This window comes from Manis javanica, chromosome 15 (genome assembly GCF_040802235.1).
Source record: "Manis javanica isolate MJ-LG chromosome 15, MJ_LKY, whole genome shotgun sequence".
In the NCBI taxonomy this organism is placed as follows: Eukaryota; Metazoa; Chordata; class Mammalia; order Pholidota; family Manidae; genus Manis; species Manis javanica.
The window spans coordinates 15,408,237-15,428,506 of record NC_133170.1 but is presented as its reverse complement, the minus strand read 5'-3'; the positions used below and the strand labels follow the sequence as shown (position 1 = coordinate 15,428,506).

General features: G+C 34.5%; 1 protein-coding gene across 13 annotated transcripts in view; it reads left to right on the top strand.

Annotated features, from left to right (window-relative positions):
* The window catches only part of PLEKHA5 (pleckstrin homology domain containing A5), a 215,143-nt gene that overhangs the window by 180,664 nt on the left and 14,209 nt on the right, over positions 1–20,270 (top strand). For 4 of the 13 annotated variants that reach the window (XM_037023021.2, XM_073223353.1, XM_073223355.1 and 1 more), the window contains 9 exons: positions 2,092–2,127; positions 2,637–2,699; positions 3,868–3,948; positions 4,071–4,220; positions 11,723–11,824; positions 14,703–14,814; positions 15,660–15,706; positions 16,508–16,696; positions 17,479–17,596. In XM_037023021.2, the coding sequence (XP_036878916.2) occupies positions 2,092–2,127; positions 2,637–2,699; positions 3,868–3,948; positions 4,071–4,220; positions 11,723–11,824; positions 14,703–14,814; positions 15,660–15,706; positions 16,508–16,696; positions 17,479–17,596 (898 nt within the window). Of the gene's footprint in view, positions 1–2,091; positions 2,128–2,636; positions 2,700–3,867; positions 3,949–4,070; positions 4,221–11,722; positions 11,825–14,702; positions 14,815–15,659; positions 15,707–16,507; positions 16,795–17,478; positions 17,597–20,270 lie in introns of those variants that run through there. The other 9 variants (XM_073223348.1, XM_073223349.1, XM_073223350.1 and 6 more) reach the window with 4 other exon arrangements.

Here is a 20,270-nt window from a genome sequence, read left to right as displayed (position 1 = left end):
TTATTAAAAATCTCTTTATGAGAAAGTTCTGACTTTCTAAATAAAATATAACACATATATCCTATACAGTCAGTAAAGTCAGCCTAACACTTCTCGAATTGAAGCCTGAGCGCGGCTCAAGCCTGTGTAATTACTACATAACCTATTTTCATTTCCTTTGCTAGTTGCTGAGGTACTGCCAAGAAAAGTATTCAAACCCAGAAATTTTTCTTGCTAAGTTGAATTTGAAAAATAAAAAATACTTCCATTAAACATCATTTTATGCAGAACTTGAGTTAATCAGAATAGTCACAAAATGACATGTTTCTTACTAGTAGGATTTTCATATTAAGGACTAAGTAGAATATGTCTTCAATTCTCGATTAAAAATTGTTCCGTAATAAATTATATCAAGGTGCCTCGTTAGCGCAGTAGGTAGCGTGTCAGTCTCATAATAAATTATATCCATCTTTTCTTGAGAAAAGCTTCTGTAATTCATTACAGAAACAGGCCATCCTTAAAAGATAAATATTTAAAGAACAATCTTGTTTCCTTGTGGTCTTCTGACAGGTAAAAGCTATGTATAGTGGAAAGTTTGTTATTTTAGGATTTTTGTTACTTATCTAATTTAAATCTTTATTAAGTGACTTCATGAAAGGTGTAAATAAAATTTTAAATGGTACCAAAAATATAGGGTACAACAAAAATTAATTTATATGTGCAGTATATTTATATGGCTTGAAGGATATATCACTCTAATGATAAACTATACAGTACATAGTTTTCCTTTTTATAATATGCCAACTAGTACGAAAGTGAATATGTAATAAGATACCCTAAATAAAAATAGTAGAGCAATATCCTAAATTTCCATTACTAAGCTTTTAAAATACTAGTCTTTTACCTGTTAATCTTGGGATATAGAATCGAGTTGATATTTTAATCTAGATGTAGCACTGTCCACTAGTTATATTCAGATTATACTTACATGGTTGAGTAAAGCTGTTTCACATTTAACTTTAAATATTAAGCCACGTATGTTTGGACATTTGGTAGCTAAAGTCTTTGCATCTTTAATCTTACAAATGAGAAAATTTGATCTTGGCATTGTCTTACATTTTTTTATCATGGATTTAAGCATTTTAAAACATTTCACAGCCTTTTCTTTTTCTCCCAGATAGGAGTATAAATTTTTTTCTTGGACCTTGGTGCTTTAATTTGGAATTGACACTTCTCTGGCCATATTCAGTGATTGTTATTTTAAAATAATGCACAAGTATTTCAACCTTTGCCACTAAATTCATTTTTCATGTGATATTCATTTCTATGAAAATTTTGTGGTTTACAAATCACTATACATACCCTTAAATAGTCACAGATTCATTTGCATGAGGTATGTGAAAATAATGTCTTGGAATGAAATGTGTAAATCCAGGATTTATTATTGTATATTTGGAGTGCTTGTATTTTTAACCTCCTGATCCCCACATTTCTAGATCCATTCAGAATTATCTGCCATTTAAATTATGCCTCCTTGTAAAGATGTAAATGTCAAGTAGTTTTTTTACAGAGAAGACATATATAGTTGTAACATAAATTATGCATTTGTATTCTATATATGAGATTTTATTTTCCAATCTAGAATGTAGTTGGGATACATTACTCCCATCCCCACTTTCAGAAAAAGTGTGCCATCTTGTAAAAATGCAATGAGCCACAATTAAATTTTTCCTGCTATGTTTTTGTGACTGCCTAGCAGTCAATATAAAGTCAAAAGACAAGAGAGAGAGTGAAATATTGCCTGCAGAGGCTATGATGGGATCTGTGGTATTACTAACTGGGGTGGCTATTGAAATCTTGGTAAGCACCATCAGAAATGAGAATTTGACCAAAAGATATTTGGAAGAAGCCTAAGAAAGGAAGTTTAAATACACTGAATAATAATTCCTTACAATATAATGAAACAAATGGTGCCAATGAACAAAGACCTTTTATGAAATTTGACAGTCTGTAGTTCATTATAGTTTTTAAGATAGGCTTTCAATTTTATAAGGTTTTGAATGAGTCTCCTCTTTTCAATTAAACCCATCCTTTTCCTCCATTATCTTTTAGTTCTTAAGACAGAAGAACAAGATAAGTCTATATTGTGTATGTGTGTTTATATATTATGTATATGTATACAATATGTTCTAGATTTTGTTAATAAAACTGTACTAAGACGTGTTGGCATTTGAGTGTACACAGACACAGTTGTGTGATTATGTGTATACTGTGAAGGGTGGTTTTGACTGCTGAAATATTCCTGATTCGAATATTTGATTCAATACAGTTGCTATGATTGTGCTTGTCAGTTTTCATTAAATAATGTGTGTCTTACAAATGGAAAGTGTAAGGTGCTGTGTAATTTTGTTTGACCAGCTTACTATTTTGTCCAACAAACTTAACATCATTCTTACATATCTTGCATATTATATCATTGTTAAATATTTCTCTGCTTTTGTAATGATCTATGTTTGTATTAAACTTGAAATGTATTAAGAATCCTTAAAATCCCATTTTTGTTAATGTTATATAAATCTGAAATATTAACTATAGGCTGAAATAAATATATTTTTACCATTATTTTTAAAGTTGTTTTATGACATTTTTCCTTATAGCTGTCACAAGATGAATGTAGAGGTACATTATACAAATACAGACCTGAAGAAGTAGATATTGATGTAAGTATTAGGATGCTATACATTGTCCGTGCTCTGTCATATTCTCTGCCAAAACGTTGGAAATAAGCATGATGCAAATCCTCCTCACTCGCCCTCTAAAAAAGCATCAAATAAATTAGCATTTTCTTCTTAAGCATTTAGATTAAATTAAATCATCACACCCTGGTCTGTGCCACCTCCCCATAGTTAGGCAGTCAAACGCATTAACAGTCAGTTAAAGTAGAAGACTATTTCTGACAAAAAAAAAAAATTATGGTGGACTGCAAAGTAAAATTATCCATGTCTTCAAAAGAGACATAGCTTCTAAAAATTCTTAACTGCTGCCTCCTTTTTTAATTAAATTTAGTCTTTTTTTTTTTTAATTTAATCTGGTATATTAGATCTCTGATTTACCATGTGTTCTTCCTTCCTTATATCGCATTCTTTCCTCATTTCCCCTGGTTTCATTCCATGGAGTTGTACTTCCTTCTTGTTTCAATATATTCTACTTCATATAGCTTGAGTTTTGTTGTCTTAACGAACAGATGAATATCAAAGTAAAATCTCAAATTTCTTATTACTAGGCAGTAAAATTTGGAAGACATTTACAGTTTGTCCAGGGTTTTTATTTTCAGACCTGTGGAGAACTAGCTTATTGTACTGCTGAAATTTTATTAGAGTACCCGCTCATATTTTTCACAATTAGAAAATTGGAGAAGTACCAAGAATTAAAGCCTGTAACTATTGAAAGTGGTTTTTCTCCACTGGCAATATTTTATTTGTATTACTGCACATAGAAGCCCTCTTTTAATTATATTCTTTTCTAAGGACACAATTTTTAAAATAGGAAAATAGACACCAATTGGTGTTTTAATTAAGGGCTACATGTATCTCTTAAACATATTGAAATGATTGGTCAAAACCCTATGAGACAGCTTGATCACTAAGAATGTTATGAATTGCATCAGTTAAATAGTATTGTTGAAATGCTTTTCACTTTATATGCTTTTTTTTTAGGGATTCTATCTTTAAAAGCTTTATTTTAATTTTTACCTCACTGGATTAAAATAAAGATTGACCTAATTAGGCATTTGATGGCTGTTTTAAGTATGTTTTCTTATTATACCTACCTCCAGTTGCAGTAAAGATTAAAAATTGCTAATAAAAGATATCTTCTCTTACAACCTAGGCCAAGTTAAGCCGATTATGTGAACAAGATAAAGTGGTACATGCTCTGGAAGAGAAACTTCAGCAACTCCACAAGGAGAAGGTAGGACAATTACATTTATTATCTACAGTTGATGTTACATTATCAGGACATTGATAACTAAAGTAAAAAAGGATTAAATCAATGATGCAGAACATTAAGTGTAATTATTTTTATTCTAATAGTACACGCTTGAGCAAGCTTTGCTGTCAGCCAGCCAGGAGATAGAAATGAATGCAGATAACCCAGCAGCCATTCAGACCGTGGTGTCACAGAAGGACGATTTACAGAACGGACTGCTTAGTACATGCAGGGAACTCTCTCGAGCCACTGCTGTAAGTATCACATTTTTTTCCTAGTTAAGAGTCACTGAAATAGTACACAATTCTTTTTTTTTCCCCATTAATTTATATTTCTGTTTAATTGGACTGTCCTTAGGATAGTTCTTTATTACAACAGGAAACCATAACAAGAAGTTATTTGTTAATTAACAGTAGCAAAACTAAAGGGTGATTTATTTTCCTGTACAACTTAAGTATATTTCTGTAATTAGCAGGCACTTTGTTCTTTGTGACATAATTCATTTTATAAGGGAGATAAATACTTCCGTTTATGTATTCAAATGAAAAATTCTTAAGTATGTTAAAATTTGTTGCATTAAGAAAATAAGTGTTCAGTGGATTTTAGGAGAGTTAAAATAATTTTAGGAGGATGGAAATTGGATTCATTTAGCCAGTCATTCTGTAACTGCAGTGTGATCTAAGTTTAGATAATCGGCTTGAGTACGAAATGTAATTAGCAGAACTTTCTAAGCTATAGTCTTGTCATTCGATAAAGAGTCTCTCAGGTTACCAAATGTAAAAGTCTTAGAGTTTATTAGCTGACTGTTTTATGAATTTAAATAGTCTGCTTTAGATCCTATGATGTGTTCAGCTCAAACCTAGTAAGAGCTCCTGCCCAAGCAGCCCTTTTAAAGAAAAATCCTAGCAAAAGCCCCCTATTACTGGAAAATGTTAACACACTCTAGCCTGTACCTTCACTGGGCTCTTTAGGGCGCAGCAGCCTTTTCAAAAGGTCCACAGGTATACATATAGCTAAACTAAGAGGTCTTTCCAAGCCGGCAGGATACTAGAATCTCAAAATGACCTCAGTTCTAAACAGTAAATTAGCATTCCAAACATGAGTGGTTTCTAACGGAATTTAAATAAATCAAAGCCTGGTTTTTGTGATTCTTAAATAGCTTATATTTAATATACGTATTCCCATTTCTAAAATACTATTGTTTCCATTATCTCATTTGAAATTATACAGTGATAATTACAGCTTTTTTTTTTAAGAATTTAATACCCTTTCAATTGTGATCTCCTTGAAATCAGAGCCATATCTTCATCTTTGTTGCTCTAGCATCCAGCACTAGAGGTTGTACATTGAGATACTAAAGAATGATTGAATTGAATAACTTTACCTAGTGTTAACAGAGCTAGTGAATGCCTGGAACTCAAATCCAGGTCTTCTAAACATAGTCCTGGAGACTTAGATCTACATGGGTTTTTATAACTTAGCCATAAAATAATACCTGAAATGATGCCTGTAAGGAGGTGTTACTTAGGTAATCAGTGATGGGTAGTATTTGGATAGGAAGAAAGGGGAAGTGCAGGGTGGTCCATACGGGATACAGTGTCTTGAACCACAGCACAGAGATGAGAATGTGGAAAACGTGTTTGGAGAAGCAAGAAACTGAACTGACTGGGATAGGGGGTTGGGAATACAAGATTAGAAAAGGAAAATGGAGCCAGGCTGTCATTGCCAAGCTAATAAAAAGCTCCATATCCCTGAGTCAAATCAAAATTAGCTGGAAACTATTTCATGATTTGGTGTGTGTTTTAGAAAACTCTAGGTTTGTGCTGTGTTCAGTTGAACTTTCATTTCTTCCCTTACTAAATGGGGTTAGTAACTTAAGTCTTATCAGTAGCCTCAGGTTTGCTCCATCCCATGGTTAAGTCTAGCCCTGATGGAAGTTTATTTTTAATGTTTTAATAGAAATTAATCATGTTTAAGTATCCCATTTTCTGGTTGTTCTGCTGTATAATCATTTTCCTGGCCTTCCTCATTATTCAGCGCTCATTGCAAACCCTCATGTTTGTTCTTCTAAGACACACCCTACTGCATAGAATACTGAGCTACATTGTTTCTTCCTTTATGTAAACTTAATCCATATTTGTAGTTTACGACTACAATTGATACATAACGACCTACTGGGCACTTGGTTGGCACTCAGTGGACGGTAATTCTATTTAAATTTGAATTCCGTTTATGCCAGCAGAGTCCCAGAGGACGCCACTGATTCTTTCACAGGTGATTCAGGGCATTGGTTCAAATCCAAGTACTGAGGTAGAAAAGATAGAAAAGAGAGGGGTGTAACATTAAGGCCTCCATATAGCAAAGCTTTGAATCTGAGATCTTCTCCCTGGTTGTCCACTAAGGCACTTGAAAAGTAGGACTGACACAGGACCAACTTGTCGAGGTGAAGCAGTGTCCTCTTGATGTTTTATTTAACTCCTGATACTGTATCTCCTCCATAAACCCACCCACCACACTCACATGCTTTAAGTACCTAGTGCCTTTGTGTTTTCTCCTTGCCACTGCTTGTTTTATCTAACGTGAGTAGTGAGGAAGATTGCCAGTTATACCTTGAAATTTCTGAATGTGCCACTGTCTTAGTTTGGGGCCCCCTCTGAAAGGAGAGCCTGAGATGGGAAGCTGGGTTCACAGAGTTTATTTGGGAGATGATCCCAGGAAGCAGAAGTGAGGTGGCGTGGACAGTGAGCCAGGAAGGGAGGAAAGCCAGTAAAGGCTTCCCCCAGTTCCCACTGTAGGCAACTCTGGGGGCTCTGAGGAAACGAGCAGAATGCTTCTGATTTTTCCACCGGAGGCTGGGGTATCCACCTCTCATTGGCTGAAGTTGCCACAGTGTCCTTGGTTCACCCGCACTTGGAGACTACCTGAGCTAGCTCGCCGTGAGACCCTGGCGTGCAGGGAGCCGCACCCCAGGTGCCTGAAATCAGACGGACAAAGGGGATGTGGTGGGGAGCTCCACAAACATGAACATGCGCCACAGTCGCCTCTGCTGCAGAACTTAGATCAGGCTTCACCTCCAAGTGTCAGAGAAACGCTCTTCAGCCTCTCCAGCTCCGTGGGGCCTTCCTTCACTCTTCCCAGCAGCTCAAGAGTCCAGATGAAACAGATACCATTCACATATCATAATGGGTATTTGTGACTCATCCAGTCATGGCAGCAAAGTATGTTGGCATTTCTGTGCTTTTCACATCTATTATCTGGCTTGATCCTTCAGAAGATCTTGTAAAATGAATATAATTTTTTATAAAAAATAAATACATATAAATTTTTAGTAAAATATAATGAAGAAGATCCTATAAAATAAACCTCGTATCTCCATTGTATTTTCATCTTTATTACCTCTGCTGCACAGATGAAGAAACTGAGGTTTGTAGAGGCGCAGTGATTGTCAAGATCACAGAGCTAATAAGGAACAGAGTCAGCACCTAACTTAAGGACTTTGAATCCTAGGGCTTCCTGTACTTTCTACTCCACTGTGTGGTCACATAATTTGTACTTTGTAGAACTCAGAACTCAGACCGTCTTACTCAAAAATCTAAAATTGGAATTTCGGTCATCAGAAAGCAAGTATTTCAAAAAGCCCCTTTCATCCTGAATCATGCTGGTAGATGGTTTATGCATTTATCCACTGCAAAAATAATACCAATGTATGAGATAATAGTAATAATCATGAATATTTCTGGAGCAGTTGCTGGGTGCCAGGTTCCATTTTAAGTTCTTTACATGCACTTAATCCACATAATAACGCTTTGATGTGGGAACTATTATTATGTTGAAAATGGAAAATCGAGACAGAGCAATTGCCCAGTGTTCCAGTGACTAAGCGGTATGTATAGACTTCCATTAAACTTACTTTTGTTCTTCACTGGATCTTTTTTTTTTTAAAGCTTTCCCTGTATTCTAGCTTTTCTACTTTTATAATTATAAAATTTTATTGTATCTGAAATTTGTAAAGAATTACCACCTTCTTTGAGGTGAAATATACTTGTGTTTCAAAGAATTACAGGAGAAACCAAAGATAGGAGTTGAAGATCATAAAATTGCACACTTACATGTAGCATATTGTATAACTATTCCCATGGGTAGATGTTGTGGTAAATTGCCATTGATTCTGGACAATCAAAGGAAGGTTCTTATTACATTAAAAACTTAGAAATGGATCATTCATCCTAATCCTTTTTTAGTAAAGACCACAATATGTATCTGCTATAGCTCTGTAGTTAGATACTAAAACCCTCACTAATCTTTTCGGTAGCCTGGGAATTCATTGCATCTGAGGCCACAGACGTATTTGAAGTTTTTTCCCCCAAGTCTCGTCTCAGTACAGACTATAAAGAGGTGTAACCACTATTTAAGTTTACTGGTTCCACACCCTGAAGTTAGACTAAGCCAAGTTTTTAAGAAGTCTTCTGCCAAGCCTGTAATAGCCCATAATAATCCACACATGCACACGTTTTTGTTTTGTTTTGTTTTGTTTTGTTGCTTTGATAGAGTATATCATAGTCTCAGGAAAGTACATGAAAGAAGTACCCAAATATGACTGATACCCACCTTGACATTGAATTTTACTAGCATGGCAGGAACTCCCTTCCCCTGTCACCTCTCCCTAAAACACCTCTACATAACTTTTAAACTATATATTAGCCTTGCCTATTTTGAACTTTATAAAAGGGTGACTTATAGTATATATGCTTTAGCTTCTTTTAACATTGTGAGGTTCATCTGTTGGTTACCAATTGCACGAGTTCATTCATTCCCTCAACTGTGTGGCTTGGAACTCTCCACGTTTTTATTGAAGGCAGTTTCCTGACTTATGCCTACGATTTTAAGATAACTGTATATTTGAAAGTCATTACCCCCTTTTAATTGCTTTAATGTACCTATTATCTTCTTGACAAAAAATACCGAGGTCATATTTAAAGATTTGAACATTGTACTTACGAAATCCATTAAATTCTCTAACAACATTCTCAGCCAGGTGTTAGGAGGAAACTGATGTTACGCCATCCCCTGTTGACTTGGGTTCTGCTGACCCGTAAGCGTTTTCGAGGAGCCCAGAGTAAAGGCAGAAACAGGCAGGCCCAGCAGGATTAGGGAACTCGGGCCAAATAATACACAGCAGTGACAGGTTAGGAAATTTGAAAGTAAATTGTGTTTCTTCACCCCTAAAATAATTGGTAAAGCAATCTCTAGCTCTCAATCTCTTTTTTTTTTTATTTTGGTATCATTAATCCACAATTACATGAAGAACATTATGTTTACTAGGCTCCCCCCTTCACCAAGACCCCCTACAAGCCCCACTACAGTCACTGTCCATCAACATAGCAAGGTGCTGCAGAATCCCTATTTGTATTCTCTGTGTTGTACAGCCCTCCCCATGCCCCCCTTACATTATACATGCTAATCGTAAGGCCCCCTTTCTTTTTCCCCGCCCTTGTCCCTCCCTTCCCACCCATCCTCCCCAGTCCCTTTCCCTTTGGTAACTGTTAGTCCATTCTTGGGTTCTGTGATTCTGCTGCTGTTTTGTTCCTTCAGTTTCTTCTTTGTTCTTATACTCCACATATGAGTCTGGTACTTGTCTTACTTGTCTGAAATCATTTGGTACTTGTCTCTCTCCGCCTGGCTTATTTCACTGAGCACAATACCCTCTAGCTCCATCCATGTTGTTGCAAATGGTAGGATTTGTCTTCTTATGGCTGAATAATATTCCACTGTGTATATGTACCACATCTTCTTTATCCATTCATCTACTGATGGACACTTAGGTTGCTTCCATTTCTTGGCTATTATAAATAGTGCTGCGATAAACATAGGGGTGCATCTGTCTTTTTCAAACTGGGCTACTGCATTCTTAGGGTAGATTCCTAGAAGTGGAATTCCTGGCTCAAATGGTATTTCTTTTTTGAGCATTTTGAGGTATCTCCATACTGCTTTCCACAATGGTTGTACTAATTTACAATCTCACCAGTAGTGTATGAGGGTTCCCCTTCCTCCGCAACCTCGCCAACATTTGTTGTTATTTGTCTTTTGGATGGTGTCGATCCTTACTGGTGTGAGGTGATATCTCATTGTGGTTTTAATTTGCATTTCTCTGATGTCAATCTCTCTTTCTTAATATGTTTCTATAAGAAAGAAAGGATTCCCACTATCCTAAAATGTTCTTAGATTTATTTAGATGGCTCTGCAGCACGTTTGGGCCCACCCTGAACTTGGGTTTTTCTACAAGAGAGGTTAAGTGTCAGCCTGGCAGTGGTTTCTTACTTTAATCACTGGGCTTCCTTGGGGTCTGCTATTCTCATTTTACCTTCCCTGAAACCTTTGAAGGCACGCTATTTAAATTTCTACTTTTTGTGATGTACACAAATTAGAAATAGCTAGAAGCAGTTTTTATTAAAGGAAGTCAATATACTTATTTATTCAGGTGAAACAGTTCACTGAAGCCTTAGGTAAGGAAACTAATTTTCAGTTAATACAGATGAAATAAAAATCTTTAATCCTTTGTCACTTTGCCTTTTTAAAATTTAATTCACTGTGAAATCTGCTTAATAGATTCCCCAGATTACCTATATAATACAGAGATAATAAAAACTCTCCAGCAGTTTATCTTTCTTAAAAATACAGTGTGTTGTAAAACCTGCTTAAGGAGACATCGTAAATTCAAAAAGCACTTATTCCAAATGGCCAAATTTTATTGGTCATTTTAATTTTAGAAGTATGCACTTTGAATAATTTTTCATTGCCTAAGTTTTTACAAGTGATTTTAAGCTAGTTGATGAATATACAAAATAAAATAACTTCAAATAGAACCTCTAGGAACTTGAAGTATTGCTGCTTTTTTTTAAATTTAAGATTATTATAAGTACCTTTCTTCTACACCTAGCACCCTCTTTCCTTATCCCAAGACTGTGGTTGGTGTTAAACTGACGTTTCCCAAGGAAGCTTCATGCAGAGTAATTCAAGGCAAGAAATCCCTGGTCATGGGAGGTTCTTAATCAAGAGTTAAACTTTACAACAGCATTCAGTAAATACTTGCTGGTTGTGTTACATGTGCCAATACCATGCCAGATACTGGTGATCAAATTACAATCGAATACAGTCCCTTCCCTTAGTTTACCGATTTCTTGACCTCACACCACTCTCTGAAATGTCTGAAGATTAATTATAACCTGTAGAAGAGAACCTAAGCTCCCACAGAATAGCATCCTAAAACAGATGAAATGACAGTGTATTTTTCACCACTTGTTGAATCATTCCATATTCAACAAATGACAGATGGTTCAAGACCAAATATGAAAACCTCTGCGATTTTAGGATTTGGGGGTGCCTTTTTCCCAGAGGAGGGAAGTATAGGTGGGTAGTATCCATACTGAGTCTCTCTGAGGAGGATTCACTGACTTCTGTACTTAGCTGAATTAGCTTTATTAAAATAATGTAAATTTATTCTGTCATATCAGGCTTCTGGGGTTACTGAAAGTCTAGCGATGCTGAAATACAACCCATTTGGTATTTTTATTCATGCAGTTTTAATCAAGGCAGATAAAACATTTAAACAGTAGAGGAAAATGAGTTACAAAAGTTTTTATTTTTGCCCAATATAAGCTACACAATTTTCTAAAATCCAAAAAGGTTATGATTGCAGTGATAACAACATAAAAGCACATTTTCCCCCATTAAAATAATTAAAGCTCTTTGATTTTAGGAACTGGAACGAGCATGGAGAGACTATGACAAGTTAGAATACGATGTAACTGTTACCAGGAACCAGATGCAAGAGCAGCTAGATCGCCTCGGTGAAGTTCAGGTACAAAGTGTAATGTGGGTTTATCAACTAAAGGATATTTTATCTTATAAAATTTATTCTAATCCATTCTATATTAAATGCCTCTCTTATCAAACTGTATGTAGCCTATCATTTTGACTGATACATTATTAGAAGAGGAGAAGATGTAGTATGATTTGGCATAAAAAATCCAGTTTTGTAAACAGGCAGATCTGGGATTAGGTTTCAGGTATTAGTTTTCTTCTCTGTAAAATGGAAATAATAATACCTGTCTTAGAGTGTTGCCATGAAGAATGGAGATAATATATGTTTAAGAAAATAAGAAAGGTCACCTCATTCTTGTGGCCATATATAAATTTGACTCATCTGCATTGGAAACCCTGTTGTCTCAATAGACAAATCAGTATAATGAATAAAAGGTTAGTAAGGTTGATTTACAGAAAATCAACTGTCCTGTATCTGTGCCTCTCTGTCTAATAACTACTAGTGACAATAGTTGTTGAACACTCCAAGTGTTGCTTGTGTGACTAAGAAACTCAATTTTAACAGTATTTCATTTTAATTATCTAAATTTAAGTAAGCACATGTGATTTTGAGTTCTGTATTGAACACTGAAGTTACGCTGATACTGAAAACATTGGAAAAAACTGTAACTATCTAAGGGGTCAACAAACTGTTTCTGTAAAAGGCCAGATATTAAATATTTTTGATGTTATAGGTATAAACACTATGTCACATAATCTTGGGAGGTTTTGGTTTTTTTATAATCCCTTAAAAATTCAAAAATCTAGTCCTACCTTGAGTCCAAAGCAGTTTACCAACCGTGATTTAACCTAACAAAAAATGTTCATCATGAAAATGTAATTACTATATTATAGGTCGTAGAAGACAACTTGAGTAAATGGAGATGTGTAATTGGTAGATCATGTTCATAGATGGCCTTATTTAACATTATCATGATGAAAATTCTTCCCATATGCTCGATTCTGTTCCAACCAGATGTCCAGCAGAAAATTCTGAAAAAATTAAAATGGTTCTCATATGTTTAAGACATAATAAAGACAATAATTAAGACAATTATTGAAAAAATAAAGAACTAGAAGGCACACTGTGAGAAGTGTCATTGCACATTCAACCATAAACTGGTTCCTTACCAACTCTGTACCTCAGTTTTCACAACTGTAAAACGGAAATAGTAATAGCACTTGGCCCTGTCAGGTTATTATAATGACTAAATCCGTCGATATTTTTGAAGCACTTAGAATAGTATTAGGCCCATGAAACATACTAAAGTGTTTGTTAAATAAGTAAACAATGAAGGCAACATAAACAAACCTAAAAAAATGACTTACCAGGAAGAACTCTCATTGACCCCAAAAATTCAAAAGAGGTTACTGTCTAGACTGGTAAGGAACTGTTCTTTTTGATTTGGAGAAACAGTACATTAGGAAAATGGGCAAAGAACATAACTGGTTTTATTTTTTTTTAATTTTTTATTAAGGTATGATTGATATACACTCTTATGAAGGTTTCACATGTAAAAACAATGTGGTTACTACATTCACCCACATCAACAAGTCCCCACCCATACGCCAATGCAGTCACTGTCCATCAGTGCAGCAGAACATAACTGGTTTTAATTCATAGAAAGTAAAACTCAGATTGCTAACCAAGTGTTTGAATATTTTTTAATATTTTTCAAAGTTTGAATATTTTTCACTAGTAATCAGATACACAAAATAAAAAAGATTTTCATTGTACACCTTTCAGATAGGCAAAAATATGTATGTGTATTTTTAGTTGTTGCAGAAGTAACACATGTTCTATATAGAATGTGCAGATGTCTGGTGTTTATAGTTGATGTTCACTCCCTAGAAGTCTTTATCAGTGTTCATATCTCTTGACTGTCATCATGTTTGGGTCTTGTGTGAGGACTTTCTTTTCTCACTTTGATGCTTCCATCCTATGACTTGGGAAACTGGATAACTAAGGTTATATAGCACCTTTTTGAGGCAATGTTCAAATATAGTCCTTGTGCTCTAGACATTGAAAACATATTTCTACCTCTCAGAGGATTTCAGCTTACTGATGAAGTATTGGTTGTATTCTAATACTGTAGGTGTCAAATACCAACATTCAGTGAAAAAAATTTTTTTAACTAAATGTAATGATTTTGTACTTCATTGTATTTTTTTTAATAAATCGACTTTTTTTTAAATGATATTTATTGTTATCTTAAGTATCTATTTTCATAGAGTTTTATTAGCATCTTACTGAAAACCAATATAGTCATAATTTGGTTTGAGTTGAAGTATTTAGCATGAGGGCATGAAATGGGTATTAGAAGTAAGAAAATGAATATAACTTAAAATAGAATAAAATGGCAATGATAAATTTAGGTTTGTTTTGAAAATTAGTCGGGCAAATGCATTCAACTCCATCAGTCAAAACTCTCCTAAATATAATTTAATTGCCTTTTTTCCTTTTCTTTTTTGTCGTATCTCTTTATGTCTTAAGTTTTGTAGCATATTTTTCATTTCTTCCCCCCCACACAAAAAAAAATATTAATTTTTTAATTTTTTAATTTTTTTTGTGTGTGTGAGCCTTTATTTTATTCTGCTCCCTTTTTGTTTTTGTTTTCCATTTATAGTCCCTTCTGTCAGTATATAAATAATGTAGGGCAGAACATACCAAAGAGATATGAAATAGTGCACTTAAGTCTGAAAAATTAAGTTCTCTTTATTTTTGCCGCTGAAGTTGCAAAATTTGGAGAGTCACATAAATCAAATATTCTCAAAATTAAATTCATTGCAATTCTCATTTTCTTTTAATGAGTAATTGCTAGAATTTACAACTGATTTTTTTTCCCCTACATTGAGATATCTGTGTTTACCGATAGACTGAATCAGCAGGAATTCAGCGTGCGCAGATTCAGAAAGAACTCTGGAGAATTCAGGATGTCATGGAAGGGCTGAGTAAACATAAACAGCAAAGAGGCACTACAGAAACAGGTAAATTAGCTTTATATTTTATACTGTGGTAATTAACCTAATATCTTATCCAAATGGAATGACACACATAATTAGGTTTCTTCTGTTAGTTTTATGGGTTTTTGACATCAGAAAACAGGCATCTCTGTGACATTGAGTCAGCACACAAGTTTATGAAGTAAAAAAGCAGAAGTTCTGCCAGCCTCACACACACAAAAGGAAATTACTGTTTTATGCAGTATAAATACACAGATATAAATACAAGTTATAAATACACAGTGTTTTGGTTTTAGGAATGTTTTTTTCCCTCACAACAAAAAAATGGAATCATGCTACACCTATTTTTCAGTAACTTGAATTTTTTTCTTAACAATAAAATAATAGCTATGTAAGAATCCATTGTACAGATGAACTATAATTTATCCATTTCTGCATTGATGAGCATGTAACTTTGCTTCCAAGTTGGGGGTTGTGTTTTGTTTTGTTTCTGACATAAGCCATACTATGATGGACATTATTGTATGTATAACTAAACACACATGCTAGGACTTAAGGATTCCAAAAAGTGGGAAATGAGTGCACTTTTCCATTTTGATAGGCACAGCCAAATTGCCCTCCTGAAAGATTATATCAAACTGGACTTAGACCAATAATGTTTGAGGAAGCCCATTTCCATTTTCTCTTCTCTAAACTAGATATTTTGATTTGTATTTTAATGTAATTGCTTCCAAATTCTGAAAACATCAACAAATGAAGGATTAGAAAGTGACAGCTTCATTTACAATAAGTGAAATTAACTCCCTTTTTCTGTGGATTTAGACAGATATGTTTATTTAAGTTGGTTATGTTTTATAATTTTTTAATAGGTATGGCAGGATCAAAACCTTTCTCAACAGTTAAGTACAAAAATGAGGTAAGTTGGGATTGCTTATCTAACTATAAATTATTTTAAATGTGTGATGTATGGATTAGAATTGTCTACTCATAGCAAAAATGTTTTCTAAATATATTTTAAGTTACTGTTTTCATTTTGAAATTACACTGATTCAGTAATTTGGTACTCCTAACATGTAGTTTTTCTTCCCTTAATGCAAAAAAAATTAAATCACTACTTTTTTATCTGTGTGAGAACTTTAACATTGTCATACTTTTTTTTAATCTAAGTAATTTGAATATGTATCACTGTTTCTTATACTTGGTAAAACTTGTAGGATAACTAATAAATAAATGGGCTGTGTGTCATGCATACCATAAAGAAAGTACAAAGAGATACTGTCAACCTAATTGAAAGCTCCTGTGGTCTTGAATTTTTGATAAAAACCCATCAAAAAGAAATGTTTATTTTTTACTCTTCAAAATGACCCCCAAAAAAAAAAACAGACCATAAGGTTTTTAAATTAATTCTTTTCTTCTGTTTTTAAAATGCAATACAGTAGTTCCACGCATCTGTTCTGATGTTGAGCTTAAGCATAAAGCTTCAGCGTTTTTTTCCTGTGTGTTACAGGGGAAAAAAATGAGATGTCCCCCTACTTAAAAACCCAGTTACTGGCTTTCATAAGTATTTTTGGTTTTACTTTTCAGTATGAAACTTTTGGCTTGGCAGTGTCCCTTTAAGTATCTTAGAGTGATTTAAGTTAACTTACCATTGCAAAGAATTTAGATATACGTAATTCAAATGCTTATCTAAATAAGGTGACTGTTCTACAATCTTTAGGAAGAGGAAGTAGTCCCACCTCGTCCTCCACTTCCTCGGTCCTATGACTTTACAGAGCAGCCTCCCATTATCCCCCCTCTGCCCAGTGATAGCAGCTCCTTGCTCTGTTATAGCAGGGGCCCTGTCCGTCTGCCTGAAGAGAAGAAGATTCATCAAGTTCAAGGATATCCAAGAAATGGATCTCACTGTGTAAGTGGCTGCAGTAGCCACATAATAATCAATATGTGCCCACTCTCATGTGAAATTCAGTTCATTTTGCACACCCTCAAACTTTTTTTTAATACCACTTTTAGCCAGTGTTTGTTTGTTTTTGTTTTTATATATATCATTTGTGTTTTTCCTGTTTTGGTTTTACCATTCTCATTTTTCAATGCTTTCACAAATTTAATAGTATTTCATAACTTCATATTTTTTCATTAATATTTTCATAAAGCAGTTACTTTGCATTTGAGTCATATTTTAAATATAGTATTTCAGGATATTAGAGGCAAATGCTTTCTTTAGATGAGAGAGAAAAAGATTGTTTGTAGGAATGATAAAAGGGTCAGGATGTGGGCCTTTCATTCTAGAGAAGTTGCCAGAGGATGTGGACATTGCCCAGGAGAGACATGACGTGTGGAAACTGAAAATAGAGGTTTAGGGTTAAACAAATAAATGCAAAATGTAAGAAGCAAGAAGAGAGTAAGGAAAAGAAAAATAGGACTAATGAAGTTAATGTAATTATTTTCAAACCTGTTTTACTATGATAAAAATGTTTTAACAACTTTATCCCTCAGAGGGATGTTCTTAATTTTAAGACCAAAACCGTTACCCATTAAAAATACTTCAGATTCTTTTATTTTCTGCCCTAGGTGTAACATATGTGTTAGCTTTTAATCGTTAGTGTTTGATTTGAGTGTTTAGAGGTAGACATTTTAAAAGAAACTTAACTTTAGCATTTTCTTTTTCTAACTGCATACCTTCCTTTCAAGGGTCCAGATTATAGACTGTACAAGAGTGAACCAGAATTAACAACAGTGGCAGAAGTTGATGAATCTAATGGAGAAGAAAAATCAGAACCTGTTTCAGAAATGGAAACTTCAGTTAAAGGTCAGCATTTGGGATATGTGTTATCTACAGTCCTTTTAGACAATAAATTTTAGCAATAAATTCAGTTTATATGTTGACCCAGTACATATACAAGTACACAATCCCTCATCTGAGACCTCTGGAATCTGATGATTTTCTGAATTCAGAAGTTTTCAGATATTGGGAAAATAACATGACCCATAAACCAGATATTACATGTCAGCTCAGCTGGGCATGAAGCAGCACCCCTTTCAAACACATTAGTACTTGTGGAATAGTCATCGTAAGTGGGATAAGACTAAAAAGCTTCATATCTGTTCAGGTTAGGTTTTACTGAAAAATAAGTTTATGCCAAGCTTTTGAAAAGATTTCCTTTTCCTGAGGGGGTTTTTTGTTTTTTGCTTTTCCTATTACAGAATTATACATAAAAGATGAAGGGCTGAAACACATTTTCATACAATTTCTGTAAAATAAATAAATTCCATGCAATAATACATACTTTTTGTGTGTTTACTGATTTTTTTTTTCAACACCAGTTATTCTTCAAATAGGGTATAATGCTTGAACCTTGATTGGATTATAGTTTAAAAGAAAATTCTCTAAAGACATTCTTGGGACAAACATGGGAGTTTAAGTGTTCAAGATTTACCTAACAATATTGTGGTTATGTAGGAGAATGTGTTATGTGAGCTCTGAAACACTTAGAAAAGGATCCACAACTTACTTTCAGATAGTTCACCAAAAAAGTGTATGTGTGTTTGTATAGGTACATACTTACACAGAGATAAAGCAAATATGGCAAAATGTAAACTTCTCCAGAAAGGAAATTGCTGAACATAACCTACTAGTCTGATTTTTTTTTAATAATCTGCTAGAGGGTCAATTATTTAAACAAAATAATGTTTAAAAAACAGTAAGTTGTAATGTTCACATAGTTTTTCCCATAATTAGAGTATTTTTCTAAGTCTTCTAATGTCAGTTTTATTTTGTTTTTTCATTAGAAAAATACTGCCATCTTGACAATTTAATATTTATACACCCTTGTTGTCATCCAAATCATTACTTCTTGAAAGTCTTTATTTACTTTACCTTTTCACACACAGATGTAAGTTAAACAGTCATAGTCTTAGTAAACCCTATCATACCAGTGCATTTTCCTACTATACGGGAATTGTGACGCTAAAAACAAAAGTTTTTGGCAGTATAACTAACTAAATGTCCTGGTTAATCCTCCCACAGGAAGTGGTTCCAATTGCTCATTAATTATCACTTTACATTTTTTGAGACGCTTCACCAAGTTGACAAAAAGTAAAGAAAGGAACCGTCAGGACAACAATTATGTGAAGGATGGCGTGTTGGTCAACTTGAGCTGCTATAACAAAATACCATAGACCAGGCAGCTTCATTGACAGAAATTTGGTTCACAGTTCTGATGGCTAGAGTCCCGGGTCAAGTACTGGTGGGGTTTGACTGTGGGTGAGGACTCTCTGTGGCTTGCAGATGGCTGCCTCTTGTCACACACCCCCACCTCTGGGTGCAAAGAGGAAGAAAGCCCATGTGAGCTCTTTGGTATCTCTTTTTGTGAGGTCACTAATGCTCTTGAATTAGGGCTTCCACATGATTTTTAGGAGATTACAGTTCAGTCTGTACAGGAGGGGTCCAGTAAGTTCGGTGGAGCACAAAAGTTCAGTGGAAGACAAAGCTCAGAGGCCTAACAGATGAGGAGTCTGCCAGGAGATCCCATCAAGTAAAGCAAGGACCCTCTGGGGACTGTAGTCTCAGTGAAAACTGATTAATTGGATTTCATCAAAATTTAAGACTTAACCCTCATCAGAATGGGAGAAAATACTATCAATACATATCCCTGACACAGGCCTTATTCCAGAAAATATAAATAGTTCTTGCAAATCTATATAATACAAACAACCCAATAAAAGTAGGAAAAAACTTGGACACTTAACAAATAAGGTATACAAATGGTCAATAAGCACATGAAAAAGTTTGTAACTGATTAATCATAAAAGAAATGCAATTTTAATGCAAATTTAAGATAGAAGTCACACTTTTTAGAATGGGTAAACCTTAAAGACTCACTACTAAGTGTTGGTTAGGCCACGGAACAGTTGAAACACACATTTCTGATGGCAGCATAAGGAAGAACAACAATTTGACAGTTTCTTATAAAATTAAACATGCAATTCCATGTCCAGTGATTCTGCTGTATATTTACCTAAGAAAAATGAAAGCACAATTCCTGAAAAAGAGTTTTACGAGGATTTTTATAGCAGCTTTAATCCATAATAGACAAAAACGGGAAACAACCTATGTGTCTGTCAGTATGGATAAACAAATTGTGCTAACTTCATACAAAGGAGTCCTCAGCAATTAAGAAAAACTGTTGATAGAGGTATAGCATGTATAATTGTGAAAAAAACTGGGTTGAGTGAAAAGTCCAACACAAAGGGGACAAACATATAAATACCTTTAAAGGAAGTTTGAGAACAAGCAAAACTAATGTATTGTGTTAGACAACAGAAAAGTGGTTGCCTGTGGCAGAGAGGGTGGGATCGACTACAAGGGAAAGTTGCAGGGCGGTGGGGACGGTCTTTACCTTGATTGAGACGATTACACAGGTACACGCATGTGCACGCTAGGAATAAGAGACCATTTGTCAAACCTCACCCATTGTACACGT